General features: G+C 49.8%; 1 protein-coding gene across 5 annotated transcripts in view; it reads right to left on the bottom strand.

Moving 5' to 3' along the window:
* Positions 1-24710, bottom strand: part of Morn1 (MORN repeat containing 1) — a 65969-nt gene that overhangs the window by 14581 nt on the left and 26678 nt on the right. For 3 of the 5 annotated variants that reach the window (XM_045148661.1, XM_045148659.1, XM_004657410.2), the window contains 4 exons: positions 21864-21987; positions 21290-21459; positions 2433-2566; positions 2264-2352 (listed from right to left, as the gene is read on the bottom strand). In XM_045148661.1, the coding sequence (XP_045004596.1) occupies positions 2264-2352; positions 2433-2566; positions 21290-21459; positions 21864-21987 (517 nt within the window). The remainder of the gene's footprint in view (positions 1-2263; positions 2353-2432; positions 2567-21289; positions 21460-21863; positions 21988-24710) is intronic. The other 2 variants (XR_006637112.1, XM_045148662.1) reach the window with 2 other exon arrangements.

The following is a 24710-nucleotide window of genomic DNA, read 5'->3' on the forward strand; positions in this document are numbered from 1 at the left end:
CATGCCTTTAATCCCAGCACTCCGGAGGCAGAGGTAGGAGGATTGCTGTGAGTTTGAGGCCACCCTGAGACTACATAGTGAATTTCAGGTTAGCGTGGACTAGACTGAGACCCTACCTTGAAGAACAAAAACAAAACAAAACAAAAAAACCCAAAACTTTAAAGATATTACTGACGGCAAGGCCAGTAGTCTGGGTTGTCTCAGTATAAGGGCTGAGTCTGGGCCTCAGGGGCCTGTGAGCCTCCATGGCTCAGAAACCCTATGCTGGAAGAAATACACAGAGTGGAGGCCAAGTAGAAGAGGAAGTGACCAGCCTCTGGTTACAAGCACACAGTCACTGGTCATTTCAAAACCACATGCTCTGGTTCAGCTGCTGTCTCTCTCTGGGTAATCCTAGGCTGTAGACATTTAATTTTAGGCACCTTGGAGCCCGCTAGTGAGTGTCAGGCAGGAGGATTGAGTTAGCCATTCTCCATCTTCTCAGGGTGAGGCAGCAAAAGCAAAAGGCTGAAGTGGGAGAGGTGTCTACGATAGTGCCAAACAGAGTAGCAGTGCTGCCTTGGGTCCTTGGGTGTATCAGTGCGAGTGACTCCGGGGTACAGCTGTCAACTCTCACATCCGCTCTGAGAGGAAACACTGGGCGGGCAGGGAGCTCCACGTTGGCCGGATCTTGGTTATATTTTTAAGTCAGCTTCAGTTATTGTGCAAGAAAGCTTCATTTTCGATTCACAAGCCCTGACTCAGAGCAGCATAGGACACGCCTCCTGCTGGAAGTGGCTCTGGTCCCAGCACCGCCTCACAAGGGGAATCAAAGGCTTGTCAACTCGCCAACACTTCACCAGCCTCCAGTGTTCCTGGCTCTTCCCACGCCCACCACGTCATCATCGATGAGCAATCTCACTGCAGGAGCTTCAGCAGGGGAAGCTTGAGCAGGCAGCAGGCCCTCCTTCCGTCCTCCCAAGTTTCTTCTCTTTACTGTTGGCTCTGCTCTGAGCATCTCATGGGAGCCTCAGGCTGAGGCAGCACACTTGGCTCCTATCTTCTGTAGGGGACACAAAGCTGACAAGGACCTAGGCATTGCAGACAACTGCTGGTGTTGCGTGGGCATCTGGAGGCACCTTGTGCTCCTCATCTGCCGCCAAAGCTCTCCTCTGGCCATCTCCTCACACAGTCCACCAACAGCCTGCCTTGTTCTGGCCCCTTGCCTACCCTGCCTGGGGAGGAGTCCCACTCCAGTTAGGCCTAGTGGGGTCCCAAACTCCAAGGGTTATACCAGCAGATTCCAGAAAGCACTTCACATGTAGGTGCAGACCACTCTTTGAGGGACCTGCCACATCCTCTATAGCTCATAGGTGCTGCAGAGCTGGGAGGGGGCCCATCCTTCCCAAAGTGCCTATACCTCAGTGGGTTGAGTGGCCTTGGCTGGCCATGTCCTCCTGGGTCATGGAAGGGCTCTTTCCTCACCTACCCACAGTAATTTGTCAGACAAAAGCCCAGGCGGGGCTAGAGAGATGGCTTAGTGGTAAGGTGCTTGCCTGCAAAGCCTGAGGACCCAGATTCAATTCCCCAGAACCCATTTAAGCCAGATATACATGGTGCCACATTTGTCTAGAGTTCATGTGCAGTGGCTGGAGGTGAGGGCATGCCCATTCATTCATATTTTCTCTCTCTCTTCAGTAAATAAGTAAAAATAAAATATTAAAAGTTTTCAAAACCTCAGTTGATTTGGGTGAGCTGTTACTAGATTACTCCTTCTGCCTCAGCTTCCTCTCCTGTGAAATGGAGTAGATATAATACTTGATAGGTATGCCCACAGCACAGATGCCCATGACTGGGGGGTGAATGCTGCTCCAGATGCCCCTGCCTCACATGGGACCACTGTCTACCTCTGGGGAACCTATAGCTTTTCCTCTACTGCCACAGGCCTCCCTGGGCTTTACCCTGGACTCCCTGGGTGATGGATGTAGCATTTGCACTGACAGGGCCATAGGAGGCAGACTGTTCCCCTCCACTACCTCAGGCTACACTGGGGGCCACTAGGGGGATGGTTCCAGGGACCCTGTTGAGGGCTGTGCTGGACTGCTCACCTTCCAAAGACAGGCTCCCTCTGAGCAGGAGCTCTGCCTTTCTAGATACCCCACGGCACCTCCTGGCCACCTCCCCATATACCACCCCCCGCGATTGCACCCTTTGTGCGGCAGGTCTAGGGGAAACTGAGCACAGTGTTCACTGGAGCTGAACTCACTGATTGTACCTTTCCTACCTGCTGCCTTCTGGTGGCTCCTGCGTGGTGAGTGGCATCCTCAGGGGACATGGGTCATCTTCAGGCCTGAAGCTGGCTTTCTGGCAGGACTGGAGTTGGGCAGAAGAAAGGAGACTCAGAAGGGCCTGCTGGGGACAGCAGGGGGTTCCCTCATGGTCTCAGGGCCTACCTCAGGTACACTGGGCAGGAACAGGAAGGGCTGAAGCGTAGGTGGAGGGGGCTCCAGGAGGATGTCCACAAACTCAGCGCAGCCTTGCTCCACTCTCTGATACGCAGCAGGCCAGGCGGGCTCCTGGGCCCTGGCTGAGCAGATGTGCCCAGAAAAATGAAGCAAAGAGAGGCCCTGTGACCCCTGAGCAGACCAAGAGCCTTCCACCCTTCCAGAGAGGGCTGCTACTAGATAAGTGGGCAGGGGACAGGAAGTGGAGCCTGGCTACGGTGAACTTTTGTCTTGGCCACTCCCTTTGAGCAAGCCCATGACAGAACCAAGTGGGCAGGGCAGCATAAATGGAGGAGTGTGAACCAGGCAGAGTAGGTGGCAGTGAGGATCAGGCAGTATTTGGTGCAGGCATTGAGGGTTCTGGGGCTTGTCTGGTGTTGGCACAGAATTAGCAGGCCCTGTCTGGGGACTGGGAGGTCTGTCTACCTCAAGTCTGGGCAGCAGAAGACTTCGCTTTCTAGGACCTCAGACCATACAGAATGCTCCTTGGTCTCTTTTCAGAGCAGCATAGGAGAGACTTCCCCCTCTGGCCCCAACCACAGCAGGCCTGGGGTGCAGGAATTCCTGGCTGCCCCTGCTCCAGCAACAGCCCCAGGAAGCTCTGAGAATGGTGGAGTGAGTGATGGTTTCTTGCACAGACCCTTGCCCACTCTGGCTCCTGCTCCCTCCACTTCTAGGGTCCCAAAGTGGGAGGGATAGGAGCATCTCCTTTTGTTTCTACCACCTACAGATGGGGCTGTAGTCCCAGCATCCACCCTTCTGTCTTTTAAGTAGTCAGCAGTTTAGGATGACAGGTGACAGTTTCAATGTTAGGCTGTGCATGGCTCCTGGAGTCCCCCAAACAGCATACACCAGAGCCCATTTTCCTTGGAAGCCAGCCTCAGGGACCCTCTCAATGGCTCCTATCCTGAGGGTCCTACTATCAGGGAAGAGACACAGCAGAAGCCCATGGGCTCTGTGAGTTCTGAGTGGGGGAGGGTCAAGGTAGTGACACAGGGAAGGCAGCAGGAGTGGAGAAGGGGGCAGGGCCTGGGCAAGAGGTGAAGTTGGGGTTCAGCACCACTAAGGTGATGTCCCATGTTGATGTTTCCTCAGGTACTATAGCCAGGCTCACCCCTCAGTGCTGGCCCCCTTGGTGGAGCATCTTTCATCTGTGTGCTGGACAGGGCACTAGGGCCAGAGGTATTAATGTCCTTTCCCCAGAGTCCAGATTCTGCGGGAGCAAGGTCTCTGAAGTATTTCCAAATTACAGGTGGGGGAATTATCTCTCTCGGAGGTGTCTTAATTTCATCTTATGGGTGCATAAAAAAGAAGGTCTTTCCTCTGCAAGGACGTTCCTTAGCTAATGTCCTTTCCTAGCAGCTCTGCTGTCCCTGCAGTGCTAATGTCCTGAGCAATGATGGGGAACCACTCTGCTGATGGTATGGTTTCCAGCTCTTTGGGCACTGACGGTTTCCCCACAGACTGTGGCCACCAAACCCTCTGCCTCCTTTATGAACAACTCTTGGTAGTAAAGATGCTGGCCCTGTCCTCTTGTCCTAGCAGCTTGTGCCCTGGACAGGGGAACCTTTGGGTGGTCCCTGATTGAAGGCACTAAGGACACTTGGCTCATACCAGGGCAGTATTTCAGGCCTCGATTTGCCATGCAAGTGCTTTCCAGGAGTGCAGGGTGTAGGTGCATTTAAAAGCCCAGCAAGGGCTGGAGAGGTGGCTCAGCAGTTAAGGTGCTTGCCTGCAAAGTCTAACAACCCAGGTTCAGTTCCCCAGTGCCCAGTAAAACTGGATGTACAAAGTGACACATACTTTTGGAGTTCATTCTCAGTGGCTAGAGGCCCTGGTGTGCCCATTCTCTGTTTCTCCCTCTCTCTTTCTGCTTGAAAACTGATATTTTTTTTTAAAGCACAGGAAGCATATAAATACATACAGACCAAACCCAATAGTGTCTGCCTACCTCAGGCTGAGGGCTTCTGGCCATGACCTTAAAGGGACTTCTCCAGAATCACCATAGCTGGCATTTACAGTGCACCAGCTTGCTGCCAAGCATCTGCAGTCAGAGCTGATGAAGTTGTGGAATAAAGTCCATCCTTTAGAGAATCTCCTCTTTTCAGATGGCAGTGACATTGGGACGACTCAGAAGGTATCATGGCGATGGAAAGAAATGACTGCAGTGCTCAGTATTGCAGTATCTCTATCATACCTTCCAAGGCTCAGGGTCGAATGCGGAAGAAGTAATGGAAAGGATGTAAGAGCCAAAGGAAGGGTAGGACTCCATGTAACATGCTCCCTCCAGACACAAAATGGCCTGGATATCCATGGCCTCACAGTGCCTGACACTACCTGCGTAAGAACATCATAAGGTGAGGAAAAGATCATGACATCAAAATTAAAAGAGAGACTGATTGAGATGGGAGGGGAGATGGAGAATGGAGTTTCAAAGGGGAAATTGGGGGGAGGGTATTACCATGGGATATTTTTTATAATCATGGAAGTTGTTAATAACAATTTGGAAGAATAAAACTCATCTCTATCATTACTGCCACATGGCTGTTGAGGAAAAGAGGCTCAGACAGAGGGAGTGGGAGCCCAAGTGATAAGTACCACACTGTCCCCCAGACAGCACACACATTGGAAGCAGACTGAAGCTAACTACATCGACCTTGCAAGGCAGAGGACATGAACTGCTAGGCACCTGGAAGCCTGGTTCTTCCAGCCCACATGGGGTTGACACTAAGGCACCTTGGATGTGTAAGGAGACACATCAACCCTTCACCCCACCCTCACCATCATTTCTGGCTGAAGAATAAGGCTCTCTGGTTGGCTATAATCCTTATCACAAATGAGAAAAATCCAGCAAGAAGTGGCTTAAACCAAAAGAGAACTATGACCCCATCCTAGGAGAGGCCCCAGGTCTAGGAGTCCCTACCACTTCCTTTTCCTTTGGATTCTCACTCCTTCCCTCAGGATGATGGACGGCAACAGACCAGGTAGCAGTGTATCATCTGCAGCCAGGACCAAAAGGATACTAAGGACAAGGCTTGCCTTCTCCCACTCACTTGCCAGATACCATTCTCCACAGACCATGCTGCTGAGCTGGGCTTGCCATCTTGCCAGCTTACCCGATGTTGTTGGTCTCACATTCATCTCAGGTGCCGCAGATCAGCCCACACCCTTCCCAGTAACTGGTACCTCACCCTAGGAACTCAACGCAGAGGCTAAGGGGAGTCAGCTCCAGGCACACCACTCATCTCCTTGACCACCAAAATTCCTGCCACCACTGCAGCTGAGGACATTTAATTCTGCCTTCCCAGCATGTGTGCACTGAAGCTGACCCAAGGCCATGGCCTTCTGCCCTACCAAACTCTCTAGACATGGATGTCTGTGTGGCCTCAGTTAAACTGTACTCCTGATCCCCTGGGTAGCCAGGCTGGACTCCAGTCTACCAAGCTCATTTTTGCCTCTCCCAGCACATGCTAACCCTTCTTGGGAGCTCTTCCTGCTCCCCACTTCATCTCTTTGTTCCCTACTGCACAGCAGCGGTTACTTGGCAAGTCTCTGCTCTACAGAGGTGGTATCCAGACAGGCTGCCCATGGTCCCCAGATTCCTCTCCTATAGCAGCCCTGTGGGAATTTGGTCAGAGCTTTATAATGGGAGGTGCAAGGCTGGTGGCTGCAGGGTAGAGTGAGAGGCCCATAGGCCTACAGCTCCCCTGGAGGACAGGAGACACCAGGAGGAGGCCTATGTCCATACTGATGGCAATTACAGCCTTATCAGTGAGATACAGGTTAGTGGGCCACCTCAAGGGAGAGGACTCTGGAGACAGGAGGCTGCACCAGGGATCTCAGAGGACAGCCTGACCTCTCTGTGAAGACTCTGCTGTCTTACCAGGAGCACGAGGTGAAGTCCACTCACGGCACCATCCACCTGGAAACAGATTTACTCCTGCACAAGGCTTCTCCACAGTGGGTGGAAGTCCAGGTTCATGATGACACAGCCCATGTCCTCTACCCCCAGCATCAGAGTCACTTTTACCTGGGTTCCCCACCAGGTGTCATTGGCTACTGTCTACCCTCATTCTGTTCTTGGCCCTGCTGCTGGCATCTCTGATGTAGGCTAGCCTCTGCTCTTCTGCTCACAACCCCTCTTTGGCTGGATGGGGACATGGAATGCTGAGGACCTGGAAGCCCAGTTCTTCCAGCCCACATGGAGTTGACATTAGGGCATTTGAATATGTGGCTTGACATCACTCCCCCTGCTCCATCCCACCTTTACTTCTGGCTGAGAGTAACAGCATGAGGTTCTGTGGTTGGCCACAACTCTTATCTTCCCATGGAGGTGAGTGCAACATTCATTGACATGAACCACCAACTCCTGCCTCCTGGGGGTGGGGGTACTGGATGCAGCATCTGTATGTTGTCCCCACCAACAGACCGCAGCCATGGGAGTTTGTGTCTTTGAAACTGATCCCCCTTCCTTTCCCCACCGGGCTGTTTAACTCCTCCCTTCCTTTCACAGATGCTTTCCTCCCACCAGGTCTCCCCATACCTCTCTCCATCCTGCTATCACAGCTATGTCCTGGGCTCCACCACTGGGATGACTGTGATAGTCTTATATGGCCTTTACACCCCCATTCTTCTCTGTAACCCATTTATTCTCCTGCTAGCACACATCTGTCTCAAACCATGTCCACGGGATCACCTGTTCTGAATGTCTAGGGGCTTTGCCTAGTAGACTGAAGTGAATCCCGGCAGAGACCTGGCATGAACTACAACCTTTAGCTGTGTCACTTGTCCACAGCTCTGCCACAGAATGACCTCCATCCCCTTGAACTGGCCCCTTGCCTGTGGTCCTCTCCCCCTCTGCACCCTAGGGCTCCTCATCTTCCTGTCTGGGGCAGTGGTCCCAGGGTTTCAGGTACCCTAAGGCCTCTCTCAGCCACCTGCCTCATGCCTCTGGCTGCTTGTGCCCTTCCATCATCCCCCACGTACTACTGCATTATGGAGCCATGTGAGCAACACCTGGGGATCCTGGAGGGCTCATGGCCAGGTGCCTCTGATGCAAGGTGGCTGATTCTCTGCTCATCTGCCCCAGGGCACTGTTCCAATCATATCTACTCGGAGACTTGGTCCCATTATAATGGCCAAGCCACTGGAGAGAAAAGGATAAGTCTCCCAAAGGTGTTAACATCTGACTGAGGAAGAGAGAAGCTCCAGAGCGGCCATCAGACAGGGGCATGACAGGGTGGGGGCACTTCCAAATATTAGAGGAGACACTCTGGGGCAGTATTCCAACTCTGTACCCCATATGACCCCTACAGGGTACCACTCTTGACTGAGAGGCATCCCACCTGCCCCAGTACTGAGGTGGGGTTTCAACATTGGCCACCATGTACCCTTATGGCTGTTCATGGTGCACTTCTAGGGACTGTCTGCCCTGGCAACCACACTGCCACCTCCCCAGCTAGGAGACCCACAAGCCAGGCACCAGTTCTGGGAGTCAACCCCCTGACCTATGTCCATACTGATGGGAATTACAGCCTTATCAGTGGGATATAGGTTGCTGGGCCACCTCAAGGGAGAGGACTCTGGAGACAGGAGGCTGCACCAGGGATCTGAGAGGGCAGCCTGACCTCTCTGAGAAGGAAATGTCAATTAATTATCTTTTTACAGCCTAACCAATTAGACTCCCTAATCACCTGTGTAGGACACCGAGGCACAAGGCAGAGAAACTGCCGGAATAAACAAGACTGTGAGGACTGGCCCCACCATGAAATGGCTGCTGTGGGCCCAGAACTCACCCAGAGTAGCACAGGCTGCAGGCCAAGATGTTTTCTTCATGTAAGTGAATTCAAAAAATAAAATGTTACTGGACCAGAGGGGCCGAGAATGGCCTCATCTGGAGGTGACCAGACACACTGCATTAGTCTTCAGTGTGCACTCCATTAGCCAAGGAGCTGTACAGTGCCAGGAGAAGTGAGCTGATGGGGTGCCCTGTCAGAAGGACACCTGGAGGTGGATCTCAATGCTGCCAAGGCAGACAGGCAGTCCAAGCTTTCAGGGCCCACTCAAGCAGCTAAGTGAGGGCTCCTGTGCCACCAATAGGCAGCCCTGTTAATCTAGAGACACTCTTGTCCTTCCACCTTGAAGTGGCCATGGCTGGGTCGGCCATCAGCCAACCAAAGTGCTGTCTCTGCCAGCCAGGGGTTAACAGGACCTGATCTCTATCCAGTCCCTCTCTACAGGCCTCTTCATACACAGGGTCACAGAACTCTCTGACACCTTAGCCTTCCAGGGACCAGCAGAAATGCATCTAACATGTGGGGCTCCCTGAGGATCCTGAGGCCAGAGCCTTGAGAAGCTCTTTTCACATGGCTTGCACACATTGATTAACATGCTCACTTTACAGGTGAGAAAACAGGCCTGGCCACTTAACTGGCCTCACTGCTGCAGGTGTCCTGGTTCAGGATACACCCTCCCTTCTGGATGGGATGTTAGATAGTTTGAAACGCCTCCTAAAGTTTCAAGTGTTAAATATCTGGTTCTCAACCAGTGGCACTATTTTGGGAGGCTGTGGAAACTCTGGGAGGTGAGACCTAGCTGAAGGAAGCAGGTCACTTATATTTGAAGGCTATACCAAGTCCGTATTCCCCTGCCCACCAAGTGAACACTGTTCTGTCACATGCTCCTGCTGCCATGAGATCTGTTGATTGCATGGGGCCAAATGACCATGGACTGAATCCTCCAAAACCATTAAGCAAAACAAATCCTTCCTCCTCTGAGCTGTGTATACCAGGTATACTATCAAAGCCCATCTCCCTGCATCATTTTCAGAAGACCAGCAAGCTGTACCTATGTGACACCTGTTCCTTTCTGGGGCCATACCATCTTACCTGGGAACATGGTACTGGCCTGAGAACCATCTTGGAAACATACTCATTGCACACAAATTGAGTCTCTAGCTTCACTCTTGTTTGAATTTTTTTTTTTTTTTTTTTTTTTTTTTGCAAAGTAGGGTCTCACTCTAGCCCAGGCTGAGTTGGAACTCATTCTGTAATCTCAGGCTGGCCTTGAACTCATGGTGATCCTCCTGCCTTTGCCTCCCAAGTGGAAGTGCTAGAATTAAAGGTGTGTAATACCATGCCTGACTGTGATTTTTTTTTTTTTTTTTTTTTTTTTTTTGGTGAGGCAAAATTTTATTGGGTAAAAAAGAAAGAAAAAGAAGAAAGCTGGTATACTAGGTCTGCATCCCAGAGGTTAGGAATTTTTTTAAATCACAAATTTAAAATTGGGAGCCAGGCATGATGGCACACATCTTTAATCCCAGCACTTGGGAGGCAGAAATAGGAGGATCACCATGAGTTCAAGGCAAGCCTGAGAATACATAGTGAATTCCAGGTCAGCCTGAGCTAGAGTGACACCCTGCCTCAAAAAAAAAAAGGAAAAAAAAAATTGGGCTGGAGAGATGGCTTAGTGGTTAAGGGGCTTACCTATGAAGCCTAAGGACCCATGTTCAATCTCTCTCCAGAACCCACATAAACCAGATGCACAAACGTGAGATAAGTGCAAGGTTGCACATGCCCACTAAGTTACATAATCACCTGGAATTCGATTTCAGTGGCTGAGGCCCTGGCATGCCAAGTCTATCTAAAAAACAAAATTTTTAATTTTGGTCTGGAGAGATGGCTTAATAGTTAAGTCATTTGCCCAGAAAGTCAAAGGACCCAGGTTCAATTCTCCAGTACCCATGTAAAGCCAGTTGCACAAGGTAGCACATGTGTATGGAGTTTGTTCGCAGTGGCTACAGGCCCTGGTGTGCCCATTCTCTTTCTCTCAAATAAATATTAAAAAATTTAATTTCAGCCGGGTGTGGTGGTGCATGCCTTTAATCCCAGCACTTGGGAGGCAGAGGTAGGAGGATTGCTGTGAGTTCAAGGCCACCCTGAGACTCCATAGTGAATTCTAGGTCAGCCTTGGCTAGAGTGAGACCCTACCTAGAAAAAAAAAAATTCAATTTCAATTTCAAAATGTCTCTGCTTTGAGAACTGTGGGTAGAGGCAGCACATGCCTGGCTAGAACCATGGTTATGTCTGACATTTATTTTCTATTTAAAGAGTTTATTTTTATTTATTTATTAGTCAGAAAGAGGGAGAGACAGAGAGAGTGAGAATGGGCACATCAGGGCTTCTAGCCACTGCAAACGAATTCCATATGCATGTGTCACTGTGTGCATCTGGCTTATGTGGGACCTGGAGAATCAAACCTGGATCTTTAGGCTTTGCAGGCATGTGCCTTAAATGCTAAGCCATCTCTCCAGCCTTGACATTTATTTTCTACATTGGGCTCACTGGTGGGCTGTGGTGGGTTAGGGACCACAGGCAGATGTGGCAATGTGGCTGCTGGGGGCTATGATTTTGTAAAATCTGCCTCTAACCCATAGCACACTTCTTACCAGGAGTGTGGCCTCCTATTTACCCAAGCACAGAAAATGGAACTCAACTCAAGCCACTGTGCTATTTCCCACATCCTTTCTGAACATTCAACGGACTTGTCTCTGACTCTTGAGCTGAGGGGACCCATATGTCCAGCCTGAGCATTTGAGCATCTTGGCTATTCCTAGTCCACACGATCTCTTTTCCTTCTCCCCTCCCCTCCTCTTCCCTCCCCTTCCCTCCCCTCCCCTCCCTTCCCCTCCCCTCCCCTCCCCTCCCCTCTCCTCTCTTCTCTTCTCCTCTCCTCTCCCCTCTTCTCTTCCCTCCTCTCCTCTCTTCTCCTCTCCTCCTCTTTTCTCCCCTCTCCTCCCTCCCTCCCTCTCTTTCTTTCCTTTCTCAAGGCAGGGTCTCACTCTAGCTCAGGCTGACCTGGAATTCACAATGTAGTCTCAGGGTGGCCTTCAATTCATGGCAATCCTACTACCTCTGCCTCCCAAGGGCTGGGATTAAAAGGCATGCACCACCATGCCTGGCTTCTCTCTTTTAAGACAGGATCTTACTACATAGCCAAACCAGGTTTGGAAGTCACTATGTAGTTCCACTAGCATTAAACTCATGGCAATTCGTCTGTTTCAGCCTCTTTAGTGCTGGGATTACAATCATGAGCCACCACACCTGGTCTGTGTGGTCTGTCTTCTGGAGAGATCATGCTCTGTGCCATACCTAAGCTGGCTGGAAACCCCTTTTGTGAAACTCCGCCGCCTCCAGCATGAGGCTGTCCCACGCCTGCCTTCTGGAGCTCAATGTCAGAACTGCCTTGGAACATGGAAGCCGGCATGTTTCTGCTGGCAAGTTTCCAAGACTGGGCTAATTCGAGGTTCTTTCTGAGTCTGTTTCTGACACCCCACCCACTCCTCGCCTCCGGGAGGCTCCCCCCAGCCAAGCTGTTTGTATACAGCACGACAGAGCAAGGCTGGGCCACAGGGAGAGCACAGGGCCCTAGCCCAGGAGAGGCTGTTGTGGGGTTCCCCAGGTGCCTACTGACCTTTCTCATGCTCTGCAGGCAACTTTGCTCTGAAGCAGCTGCACTGTGGGACAGCTGCATGGTGAGAGGAGAGGAGCAGTGGCAGAACAAATTGAGGTCTGGGTTTGGGTGCTAACCTAGCTTTGGACCCTCCTTATTTCTTGTCCCACCCAAGTGGCTATAGCCTGAGGTAGGAGGATCACTGTGAGTTTGAGGTCACCCAGAGACAACATAGTGAATTCCAGGTCAGCCTGGGCTAGAATGAAACCCTACCTCAAAAAACAAAAAACAAAAGAAAGAAAAAGACCTGGAGAGCCAGATGTGGTAGCACACACCTTTAATCCCAGCACTCAGGAGGCAGATGTAGAAGGATGGCTGTGAGTTCAAGACCACCCTGAGATTACATTGTGAATTCCAGGTCAGCCTGGGCTAGAGTGTGATCCTACCTTGAAAAACAAAACAAAACAAACAAGAAAAAAGAAAGAAAGAAAAAAGAAAAAGACCTGGAAGCAGAGCCCAGGTGCACAGTCTGTGGCCATGACCCTTCTTTGTCTCCAGGATCCTAGGGCTGCTCTGCCCAAGGAGCTTCTGCTCAATGGCTGCCAAAGACCTGCAAAAGTATGGGCACTTGAGGTCCTGGGTGTGTCTGGCTGCATGAGGTATGCTTCCTCCTCTGCCCATGGCTTCTCAGTCCAAGTGCAATCTGCGCTGATTTTCAGATGGTGAGTGGCAGGGGCATCAGGTGTGGCTGCTGTATACTCACAGTTGCGAAGGAGCTATATGGCAACAGCAGCAGCATGGGGTGGGGGATGGGGCTCTGGCTCTCAAAGCTGAGGTGACCCTGGTGTCCAGCCAAAGGAGGGAGGGCCTCTAATTTGGGCCTTGCCAGAGGGAAAAGAACCTGCAGTGCCTATGAGTGGAGGTAATGGGGCCAGAGTGGACAGAGAGTTCTGGACCTCTTCCAGGTTGGGAAAGAAGTCCACCTGTGTCCCAGTATGGACCCTGGCACAGCAGGGCTCCTGGCACTTGGGCAGATGGGCCTGTAATCAGGATGATATCCAAACCCATCCACTGCCCACACACTCTTATAGGGAATAGTAGTGCTCTGAGCACTTCATCTCAAGCCAGCTCTGCAAGGTGGGGTCTCCACAGTCTTTCTCACAGAAGCCCAGCTCCAGGTACCAAGCCTGTTCTCTGCTGCTAGGGCCCTACTTACATACCTAACTGCTTGTACATGGTGGTACATACACTCACCTGTGCTTACTTTTACATATCTGCCTATGATGCAAGTGTCACACTCATGCACACCACTTGGTTTCCAAACCTCACAGATCTCATCCCCATTTTCCAGACTTGATCTCCTTCCCCATATGCCTCCCCAGTGTCTCTTCTCCTTCACCACCAGTGTTCTTCAACTCCTCGGGCAAACTACTCCTTGAAGGGTGCCTTCCTCACCTTGCTTAGGCCCCTCACCTGTACCCATTGGTCAGACTTAATGGCTTTAGGACTGCGTTGTTCAGGGCAGGAAAAGAGGAAATGAAAGAGAACCTTGGAGAAGCAAGATTCCTGGAGGAAGAGAGACAGAGAGAGATTCATTTTTTTGTTTTTTTTTTGAGGTAGGGTCTCACTCTAGCCCAGGCTGAACTGGAATTCACTATGTAGTCTCAGGGTGGCCTTGAACTCATGGTGATCTTCCTGTCTTTGCCTCCCGAATGCTGGGATTAAAGGCATGCACCACCACGCCTAGCTGAGAGATTCAATTTTCACTCAGAAGAGCAGTTGCTCTAAAGGGGTAGTTCAACCTTGAGGGAGGGAGAGGGTCCTCCTTCCTTCCAACTCTCAGGGACAATGTCTGGGGATCCCTGCTTACTCTACACACCTATTGCTTTGGACAGATGCCCTAACATCTACATGAACTTCCATGCTTATCACTGTTTGGCATGGGAAGCAAGACAGCATCTTTTTATGCTATATTTTTTCTGGGGCAGTCCCTCTATACAATATGATTCCTAGAAAAATAATTTATAGCACAAATTTTCCTTTTAAAAATATGGCTCTCTTGGGATACCCTGCCATAATTAACCACAGACAATTAATATTAAAATGTGGTATCACCCTGCAAAGGAATGAAATTTCTAGAAATTCTCTGCTATACAATCCACCACTTTATTGGCAAGATTGAATTAGCAGCAGAGGGCACCTTGGTTTTTAAAATTGTCATACAATAATGGTTGATTCTTCATAGATCACATGAGATGAATGCTCAAAACCATTTGTCCAACATGTGAAAAAGAGAAATCATGACAGACCACTCAGACCAATTGAACACATTCATGGGGAGGGCTTTGTGCATCATGGGGGTGGGGGAGCAAGAAACAAAGAAAGCAAAGCAAAGCAAGCTGACCTTCTCTCACTGCGGTGGCTCCTCTAGGTTCCCAAAGCCAATTTGTAAGGGATTGTCTAAGCCACAGGGCCCAGGCCCACCTCATCCAGCCTGCAATCACCAACCAGCGCCCACGGAGTCCACCCGCAATCATCCGCACCTGCCGCATGAGTCAATGGACCCAAATTGCGGGGCGCGGTGGACGCCCCACCGAGAACAAGGAATACAAAGGGCTCCGTGCTTCAAGCTGTGGGTGGGAATTACAAAAGGTTAAGGACTAAATATAAAAGCCCTTTGAATATAAAATCAATGTGCTTTGTAGCTAAAATCTGGGTGCTGTAATTTACCCGAAATAGGGCTGGCAATATCTGGCAATAGTCCACGTCTAGGAATTGTCGGTTCTGCTCATCGAAATGCAAATAGTCCATTGGAAACTTAAAAACAATTAAAAAACTGAAACATTTCATATCAACAGAATAACGAAATACTGCATTTTGCAATTATATACTACTGACATTAGGCCTCCAGAAGAACACATTTTTTTTTTCTCTTTATTTCACTTATTTGTATAAGTAAAACTCACATTTTTAGAAGGCTTTGTGCTCTTAATTATTGTAGAATTCTGGAGCAAGAATACCCGAGACCTTGAGTCCCAATTGGATAGTTGAAGCCAGTGATTCATGGGGGAGACCGGGCAGTGTCCAGAGTAGCTTCCACAGATCTAATGGCTAGTAGGTGCCAGATGAGCCACAGAGGGTCCATCTACAGACAGAAGCTGGGGGAGCTCTGAGTCCTGCCCGCTCTGCTGACAGTGGGCTCCTGGGAGACCAGTGGCCTCCACTTAGCAGAGTGCTCTTCCTCGGACCACTTTTGCATAACTGTCTAGCTCCTTTTACAAGGCCATCGCGTCACACACAAGGCCATGAAGCAGAGGCCAGGGGAGGGTGTGGGCACTTTCAGTCTAGAGGAAATGGGGATGGACTGGGGGGCACCAGCCATCTGCAGAGGGTCTAGGCTGCTTCTGCCTTGGCAATGGGGCTCCCTCTGTGCTGGCTGTCAGCACTTGGGCTTCAGGAACATGTTGAAACATTGATAATTGCTTCACAGTGTCTGCCACCGCCTGCTCTGCTTTAATTTTAGGTCTGACTCATATGTACTCTGCACTTCACTCCAATGCTGCTTGGAGCCTTCCTCCTGCCTCTTCCTTGGGGCAGCCTAACCTCCAGGCTGGGTCGCTTCAAATGGAAACCCCTAAGTACCCAAAGGCAATGACAGGGAAGTTGTGGAGAACCTTCTGTTGGGTGAACACATTGTCCTCCAGCAAGTACATGAGGGGCAGCTGGGCGGTACGCCTTCCTCTGCTCCCTACCAGCCCCACTGCAAATGGGCAAGTCCATCAATTATAAGCCCATGGTCCTGGGGTATCAGAGGAGGGGTCACAGATACAGAGCGTAAATGTAGCCTTTGCTTCTCTCCAGGTTCAGCCTGTAACCAGTGGCTGGGGACCTTGTCTTAAGTACACCTATGTACCCTGCAGGGCCTGGGATGTGTACCTTGATGGAATTTCTACTTGATAACACAGCTGGTATACTGTGCTCATCTCCATGAGGCCAGTATGGCTGTGTAACCAAATTCTGTCTTTATACTTCCTTCTTCTTGCCATCTGGAATACAGCATGATGGCTGGAGCTTGTGGACCACCTAGGACCATGAAATGGTAAGTGAAGATGATATAGTAGTAAAATAGGAGACAGTGATTGGGGCTAGACTTGATCCCCCCCTCTGGGCTATGAGAGAGAAGTAAATGTCAATGGAATTGAAGCCATTACTGTGGTTTGGTAAAAGCAGCCACACCATATCCTAAGCACACAACCTGCTCCCAATGAAGAATGAAGCTGTGTGTGTGTGTGTATGTGTGTGTGTGTAAATTCAGTTTGTGTATGTTTGTGTTTATGTGTGCAAGTATGAGTACAAACATGCCACAGCATGTATCTGGAGGTTAAAAGATAACTTCTGGTGTCCTGGTGTCCATACTTGTTATCCATCTTGTTCACCACAGTATTTGTCAGGCTAGCTGGCCTGTGGGCTTTCAATTCTCCTGTCTCTGCCTTCCTTCTTGCCCTAGGTACACTGGGATTACAGACACTAGTGCTACAATGATCAGTTAGTTTCTTTAGTAGCTTGATCTTTTTTTAACAAAATATTTTATTTTTATTTATTTATTTATTTGACAGAGAAAGGGGGAGAGAGAGAGAAAAAATGGGCGTGCCAGGGCCTCCAGCCACTGCAAACAAACTCCAGATGTGAGTGCCCTCTTGTGTATCTGGCTAACATGGGTCCTAGGGAATCGAACCTGGGTCCTTCAGTTTTGCAGGCAAGCACCTTAACCACTAAGCAATCCCTTTTTGATCTTTTATTGGCTATTTCCATAAATTTTAACAGTAAACAATGATCATATTCACCTCCCACACCATCCTTTCTTTTCCCCCCTCCCAATTCCTCCTCCCTCCACTGAATCCTTTTTTTTTTTCCAATCTATATGGATGTATATATTATATATAGGTTATAGTCTTGTGCCCTTCACCCCCGGTCTCCAGTTCCCTGAGGGCCCTCCTCAGTAGGGTCCTTGGGGTATTTAGGGCCTTCATCAGTCTCTGTGGGAAGAACTGTGTCTTAGGATCTTTTTACTCTCCCTGTGGCTCTTACAATCTTCATACCCCCTCTTCTGCAACAGTCCCTGAGTCCATTGTTCAACTGTTACAAGGGCTGTAGGAATCTGAACTCAGGTGCTCATGTTTGCATGACAAATGCTTTATTCACTGAGCCATCTCCCCCATCTGTTGAAACCATAATGATCAGATACATATGTCAGCCCTGTACATCTGTATCAGCTAGAGAGAGACAGGTAACTGGAGTGGTGGAATCATCCTGGTCTCTGGTACTTGGTGTCTGGGTGTGGGGGACAGATACCTGCCTATATGTGGGCTTCTGCATGTTTCTTACATACCTCTGCCCAGAAGCATCAGGCTGAGGAGCCTCAATGGGGCCATGCCTCATGCAGCTTTTGGTGACATTCATGTTAGGCCTTCTGTTGAATTTCTGTTGAATTATCTATTGATGTGCAGTTCTCTGAGCTCTTGTCTCTGCTCTTGAGTGACTTGTCTAGGTGGCAAATTCTGTCTGATGGCTAGTGAGATGAGTGGGCATTTCCTGAGATGTTTGACCACATGCAATCAGGATATCTTTGTTTACGGGGTTTGCAGTGCCTGGCCCTCCCAGGCTATCAGAGGCACAGCTTGAGCTCACTCACAGCATTTACAACCACAGGGTTTGATAAGAACTTGCAGGCCTTTGGCAAGGGTCTAGCTAAAGGGAGGGATGCTGGCACTAGGGATCCAGTGAAACAGGGACAGGGACAACAACAAGATGGCCATGGCCTCCATTTGTTTCTGAGAATACAAAAATCCACTCTAAAGAACTAATTCCTGGTCTATTCCATCCTGTTGCCTTCCTTCAAGACTCCAGTGTCCCCTCTGGCTAAAGCGACTGGCACAGTTGAATACATGATGCCGAAGTGGAGCCTGCCTTCCAGTTCCCTACAGCCAGGCTGAGCCATGTAGGTTGTGCCTCCCTCTGCCTCTGCCTACTGACCAAGGAAGGGATTCCAGGAGCAGTCTCTAATGTTGGGGAAGGCTTCTCTGTCCTAGGGTATCACATCCAGGCCTCCTGGCCACAGGTAAACCCACTGCTCTTTAGCTGAAGGGGTTCCGTTCACAGCTTGCCAGTGCTCACAGGTGGGCACTGTGCCACAGGTCACAGCTGAATTTCTGAGTTGATTTCAGGATTCTGCAAAATGCTTGGGGAAGACCCCTCTACTTCCAAAGGGACAAAGGGTGGGGCACAGGGTGGAGCTCTAGGAGCTGAGTGGGGATTACTGACAGAGCCCTGAAGCCACCAGAGCAGAGTAAAGGGCCAAGAAATCCCTCCAGTGTCCTTGCCACTGGGTGTATGGAAAAAGAAACTGGAAGGAGTTTATTTTGAATGTTATATGGATAGAAGGAAAGCCAGTTCAATTTAGTCAGGGTTCAATAAATCTGCCCTAAATGAGATCATGGGGAGAGGAAAAAGGCTGAAGAAATGAGAGTGAGGCCTACATGACACCCATGTCCATCACTAGCCAGTGAACGAGAAATGAGAAATGCCTTCCCTGGCCCTAAGTGACCCACCGGGGACTGCTTGCCCACTTTTCTGCTAGGGATCTGGGTTTCATGTGTGCCACACGTGCATCAGGAGAGATGTTTTTTCAGATGGACAGGTTTCTGAGGAGTGTACTCCAGTGCTTGTCCCAGGCCACTAGGAGCTAAGGGACTCAGAGAATGGTGGGAGTCTATGCAGCCCTTTGGAAGGGCTGTGGCTGTCAGAGCTCCAAGTTGGTCAGTGAGCAGCTTGGCCTCTGGTGTGGCTCAAGGGTCTGGAACCATCTACCTAATTCTGGGGCCTCCACCTTGCCAGCTGAGCCAGATAAAGCAAAGACAGCTGTCCTATAAGATCCCTGGGAAGGAAAGTGGAATGGGCAGAAAGCCATCTCCTGAGGCCTGAAGCCATCAACTTGGTTCAGTTTGGACTTAACTGGGTCAAATGCTGGGAGAGCAGCAGGAGGCTAGGGCAATCCTACTTCCAGTCTAGCCCTCCTTGCACAGGCCAGGATGGGGCCAGCATGTGGCCTAGGAGGTGGGGACCACTCCCTCATGTTACAGAAGAAGAAGCAGGCACAGAGTTTCTCTGGAAACACTGAGGAAGCCACAGCCCAGCCTCATATAGTCAGGTCCAGGGCTTCCTGGCCTTAAGGATTTTCCAACAGGGAAGAGTGACTAGGGGTCAATAGTAGTCTGCTTGTCTAGTATGCATGAGGTCCCAAGTTCAAACCAAATCAACACCAGACCCCAGATGCTAGGTTCAAAGCCTCATAGTTCCCAAAAGTAATTATGTGCCTCACAGTTTCCCAGGAGCTTCCCCAGATGTCTGAGACCCTATAGTGGACGCATACCTTACAGCTCCTAGAAGAAACCTGAGCCTGGCTCCTGAGTGAAAGTGCTGGCCATGCTGGGAGCAGCCCTCAAGGACTTGTGCCCCATGGTGATGTTGCAAGCTCTGTTATAACATTACTACAAGGATCAAACACTGAGCCTCACTGTGGAGCCACCTGAAGGAGGCAGGGCAGGCGCTTGGTGGTGTATAGCAGGCCCTGCATTCCAGGGCCTGGTTTCCATCGAGACCTCGGTATTTGGCTGTGAAAGTCTCTCTAAGCGGAAGGCGTGGCGCCCAGTGAGTATTTTTACACAGAAATATGAGAACTATTCTGCCGCTGTGGCATGCAACTGCTCCTGTGACTGGGGAGGAGGTAGACAAAGTGGGAGATAGGCCAGGCCCCCACCCTGAGCCCCCCTGAACCTGTAGCCCCCAGGCTGGACTAGCCTGGCTTTTCTCCAGGGGTGTATAGGGTCTGGTCACATTGAGCCTGCAGCTGGCTCTCAAGGAAAGAATGTGAGCCCTTCCTTCAGGGCCCTTGTACTCCCATTGGAGAATTCATAGTCATCCTCTTTGCAGGGTGGCTGTTTGGAAAATCCTTGTCAGAGATGTATTAGCTACCCCTGCAAAGACAGACCCATCACACTCTAGAGATTTCTGGTCACCAGACAGTGGGACTCCTGGGAGAGTTGGGGGCACAAGAATCCCAAAGACCTGTGCCACTGAGACCCCGTACTGCCATCTCACTGTCTTTCTGTCCCTCTTCTGTTATGTGAATGACAACCACACACCGAGCAACCAAGTATGACCACCGTCTACAGAGGGGAAGCCATGGGACTCCCAGGAGGGCCTTGGAGGGCATCATCAAGGCTCAGGTACCACTGGTTAGCAGCATGGCCTAGAGTGGAAGCTACCCATCTGTTTCACTCATATCAGAATCCAGAAGGGTCAGGGTGTAGGGCCATGGCAAGGAGGCCATGAGAAGGCACATGTGACCATGAGGTCCCCAAATGACACCTCATCTACTTGCCAGGCCTGTAAAGCCTAGCTCCAGTCAGATGTCTCCATGAACAAGGGTGCCAGCCATGTTGTCCCTGTGACTACATTAAGATGCAAGCGGAGTATTTATGGAGATATAAGAGGACTTAATATCACCAGGCACAATAAAATGCAGTGATTAAACTTAGATTCAACTCCAGAGCTTAACACCTGCTTGCATGAATAATTCCTGAATGATCAGTAGTAAATCTGGTCACATACTCTTCAAGGGTGCAGGTCCACCTGCCTGGCCTGGGTGTAGGTGTTGTATCTCCATGAAGACATGTGAGATAAACACACATGGGGCAGAACCAGCTAGAAAGTCACATAGTATGTGAACAGATAGGAAGGACTGCATCTCCCTTTGGAACCCAGGAAGGCCTGGTTGGAGTACAGTGGATTATGGCCACAGTGGGCTTGAATGCGGTGGGTCCTGCAAAAGCTGACCATAAGACCTCATGGCCTTGCTTTACTTGCTTTCCTCTTGATCCAGCCCTCACTGACAGACCCTGAACTACAGTCTGCATTCCTAAAAAGGCCCCACCAGGGCTGAACCTACCTGGGCTCTCAGAACCCACAAACCCAACTATACATGCTGAGCCAGGCTGGGATGTACAGCTTCAGCCAGTCTGGGACTATTTGTCTCCTGTGGGTGCTGAAGTTACACGGCAGAGATGTGGACCACACGATCACTCAGAATGGGTAGCTCTGACTCCCTGTTGGAGGGGGTCTTGCTTTCTTTTTGCTAAGAGCAGCTCAGGCCTGGCCCCATCTTCCTAAGTAATTGATCCACTGTCCCTCTGTCTACAAGGGTTACTTTGTCTTCCTCCTACTCAGGTTCTGGGCACCCTGTTGTCTTGAATACTTCTGAGTGCTAGTTCTACCCACCACCAGCTGGTTTTACTTACCAGGTAGGTCCCCGGGAGTGTCTTCCTGGTCATTGAAGGCTTCTGAGTCCAGCCTTGGCTCCAGCTCTCCTTTTGAGACTATGTTGACTTCAGCATGTTTCATAGCACAACTGGGCTCCAGCTTGCAGGGTGTGGGGATGGCCAGAGGATAAGAGATGCACTGGAACCCACTGGGAAGGATAAACAAACACCAGAGTGTGGCTGGAGGGGCTAGTGCTGAAGCGGCTACATCATGCAATAAATCCTGGCCCTGGACTCTGGGACTTGGCCCAGGCAAGGCATCCTATTCAGTCACATTTGGGGGGCTGTGTGGGTCATCCTGAAGTGTCTGCTAGACTGAGTCAACTGAGGCCCAGAGAAGAGGACCAGTTAGTGGATCCTCTCCTGCTCTCTTCCCCTGGTACCACAGCCCAGCTGCCTTTTCCTCCTTGCTACCTCCCAAGTCTGGCTGATTGGCACTACCAGACCTGCATCAGTTATGGTATAGAGGAACATGTGGTCAAGAGAGCTGTTTGAGCCTCCGTCTAGTCCACTCCTCCCCATAGGTGCCCCCAGCAAGAGGCATCACCCTTACAATGGTGTCTCAATGGGTGTCTCCAAGTGGTCTTCATCCATTTTGAAAAAACTGACTTCTGAGTAGGCTGGGAGCTGCACATATCTGACGCCCGCAGAGATCTTCAGGATCCGGCCACTCTCACCTTCCAGAAGGGAGACACACATCTTAGATTGTGTGAGGAATGGCATTTACAGGCCTGAGTGCATCTTGACTATAACCTGTACTTGGTTTCAAGGTGGCGGGTACTTGTCCTATTCCATTTATACCTCAGTGTGACCATGTTCAACTTTGGTTGGCCACTTGGAAGGACCCTACTTTGCCTTCCTTAGGTCTGTCCCTGGTAAAGGTCTCTTCCTGATCCTGGCACCTCTGGGGCCTTTTCTCTCATTTAGCACCTCTGTCCTTTCTCCTTGAACCCTGGACCCTAATCTCAGATTCCGGGATTCAGTTCCCTCAAAGCTCATCCTGTATTGGCCAATCATGTATATTCCTTGGGAAGACTTTTCCTTGACCAGCTCTTACTTGTGGCAAAGCCTGACAGGTCAGGGAGATGGGTGTCTGCAGCAAGGTCTGTTTCCATCAAAGCCCTTGTCATCTAGAGTGGACATACATCATTGCTCTTCCTTCCCATCTGCCACTTTGACCCTGGGAGATGGACTAGCCTTTCCCATTCATTTTCCTAGTCCCAAATACAGTGCCTAGCACATAGTCAGTGTCCAGAAGTCCAGAAAGTGTTTGTTGAGTGAACATGCATGGTGATGGGCCAGGCAATCCAGGTACGAGTGGCTCTGGTGCACAGGGCCTTTAGAGTGGACACTACCATCCCTCTACGTAAGAGAGCACAGATCACTGGATACTTCTGGGACAAACAGAAGCAGTGAACTTGACACATGGCCACACCTGGAGAATCCAGCAGAGAGGAGTGTTGGGCAGCAACTTAGGCACTGTGGGAAGAGGTAGCATGGTTGTGCTAATGATTGGAGGGTGAAGAGGGGGTGACAGTCTTGCACTCCTAGAGCTTATGGGGAACTATGGGGTGCACATCTGCTTTACTGAGGACTTGGGAAGTGCCTGTTTTCTACAAACTGAGGATAAACTTACATCCAGCAGCACAGCAGAAACTATCTGGGCTCCCACTTGAGGTGGCAGGGGAGGTCAGCTCAGAGGAAAATGAGCTAGAATGTGGGGAAGGAGGGAGGAGTAAAAGTAGAAGTGTGCAGCCAGCTCAGCACACACATGCAAGGAGACTCTATTAGGCTGGGAAAAGGGCCTGGAGGTAGCTCAGGTGAAAAGACTCAGAAGTCCTGGGTGTGGTGGTGCACTCCTTTAATCCCAGCACTTGGGAGGCAGAGGTAGGAGGATTGCTGTGAGCTCGAGGCCACCCTGAGACTACATAGTGAATTCCAGGTCAGCCTGAGCTAGAGTGAGACCCTACCTTTAATAAATAAATATTTTTTTTTTAAAAGAAAGACTCAGAAGTTACAGAAGACTTGTGAGGTTCTCAGAAGAGCTCTGATTCAGTATTGGGGAATAGCTGGTCTAAGATGGAGCATTCCTCCTGACCTAACAAATCATGAAAACAAGACCAGAAGGATTAAACTGTCTCCAAGTAACTTAACTTTGCTTTAGAACAAAAGCTCAAGAAAAGATATTTATAGGAATACACAAATATCCAACATCCAATAAGTTAAAATTTACAGTATCTGGCATTCAATCAAAGATTATGAGGCATGCAAAAAAAAATGCAAGAAAGAATGGTGCATTATGAGGAGAAAGATAAATTGGTTGAAACTGACCCAGATGTGACACAGGTGGTAGAATTAGCAATCAAGGACATTAGGAAAATTATTTTAATTTGGGCATAGTGGTACATGCCTGTAGCATAAGGAAGTAGAGGCAGGATGCTCAGGACTTTAAGGTCATCCTTGACTAAATAGTGAGTGTGAATCTACATGACACTCTGTCTCAAAAAATAAGGGGGCCAACTGTGTTCTATGTGCTTAGCAACTAAATAAATATAAAACAGTGAGAGGTGAAAACTACAATGCAGTTGGGCACAGTGGCTCACATTTATAGCCCCAGAATTTGGAAGGCAGAGGCAAGAGAAGTAGCTGCAAGTTCAAGGTCAGCCTTCTCTATATATTGAGTACCAGACCAGCCTGGGCTACATAGTGAGACCCTGTCTCAAAAACAAGCAAACAGGGCAGGGAGATTGCTCAGTGGTAAAGTGTGCTTGTTGCTTAAACATCAAGATCTCTTGGGTCAAAGACCACTAAGTTCAACTCCAGAACACTCATAAAAAGCTGGGCATGGCCACACATGCCTATAACCCCTGTCTGCAGGAAGTGTATGTGTATGTGGTAGCACAGAGACTGGAAAATTGATGGGGTCCACTGATGGAGAGCAGTTCTGGGTTGAGGGAGAGACCATGTCTCAAGGAAGTACATGAAAGACCAGTAAGAGATGTTCTGATGTTCTTTTATGGTGTCTACATGCATGTGCATGGGGCACACATCTACTCATACATGCATATATTTCATACATCACATATAACAACTCCCCCCACACAAATAAATCAACCCCACCAAAAACTAATGAACAAGATGAAAAACGTCTCAATGTGATCTATGACATGTTCAATGCTGCATAAGATTTGTAAGCTTGAGCTGGGCGTGGTGGCGCACGCCTTTAATCCCAGCACTCGGGAGGCAGAGGTAGGAGGATCGCTGTGAGTTCGAGGCCACCCTGAGACTACATAGTTAATTCCAGGTCAGCCTGAGCTAGAGTGAGACTCTACATTGAAAAAAAAAAAAAAAAGATTTGCAAGCTTGAAAATAGAGCTGTGAGCTGGGCGTGGTGGCGCAT

This window comes from Jaculus jaculus, chromosome 5 (assembly GCF_020740685.1).
Source record: "Jaculus jaculus isolate mJacJac1 chromosome 5, mJacJac1.mat.Y.cur, whole genome shotgun sequence".
Classification (NCBI taxonomy): Eukaryota; Metazoa; Chordata; class Mammalia; order Rodentia; family Dipodidae; genus Jaculus; species Jaculus jaculus.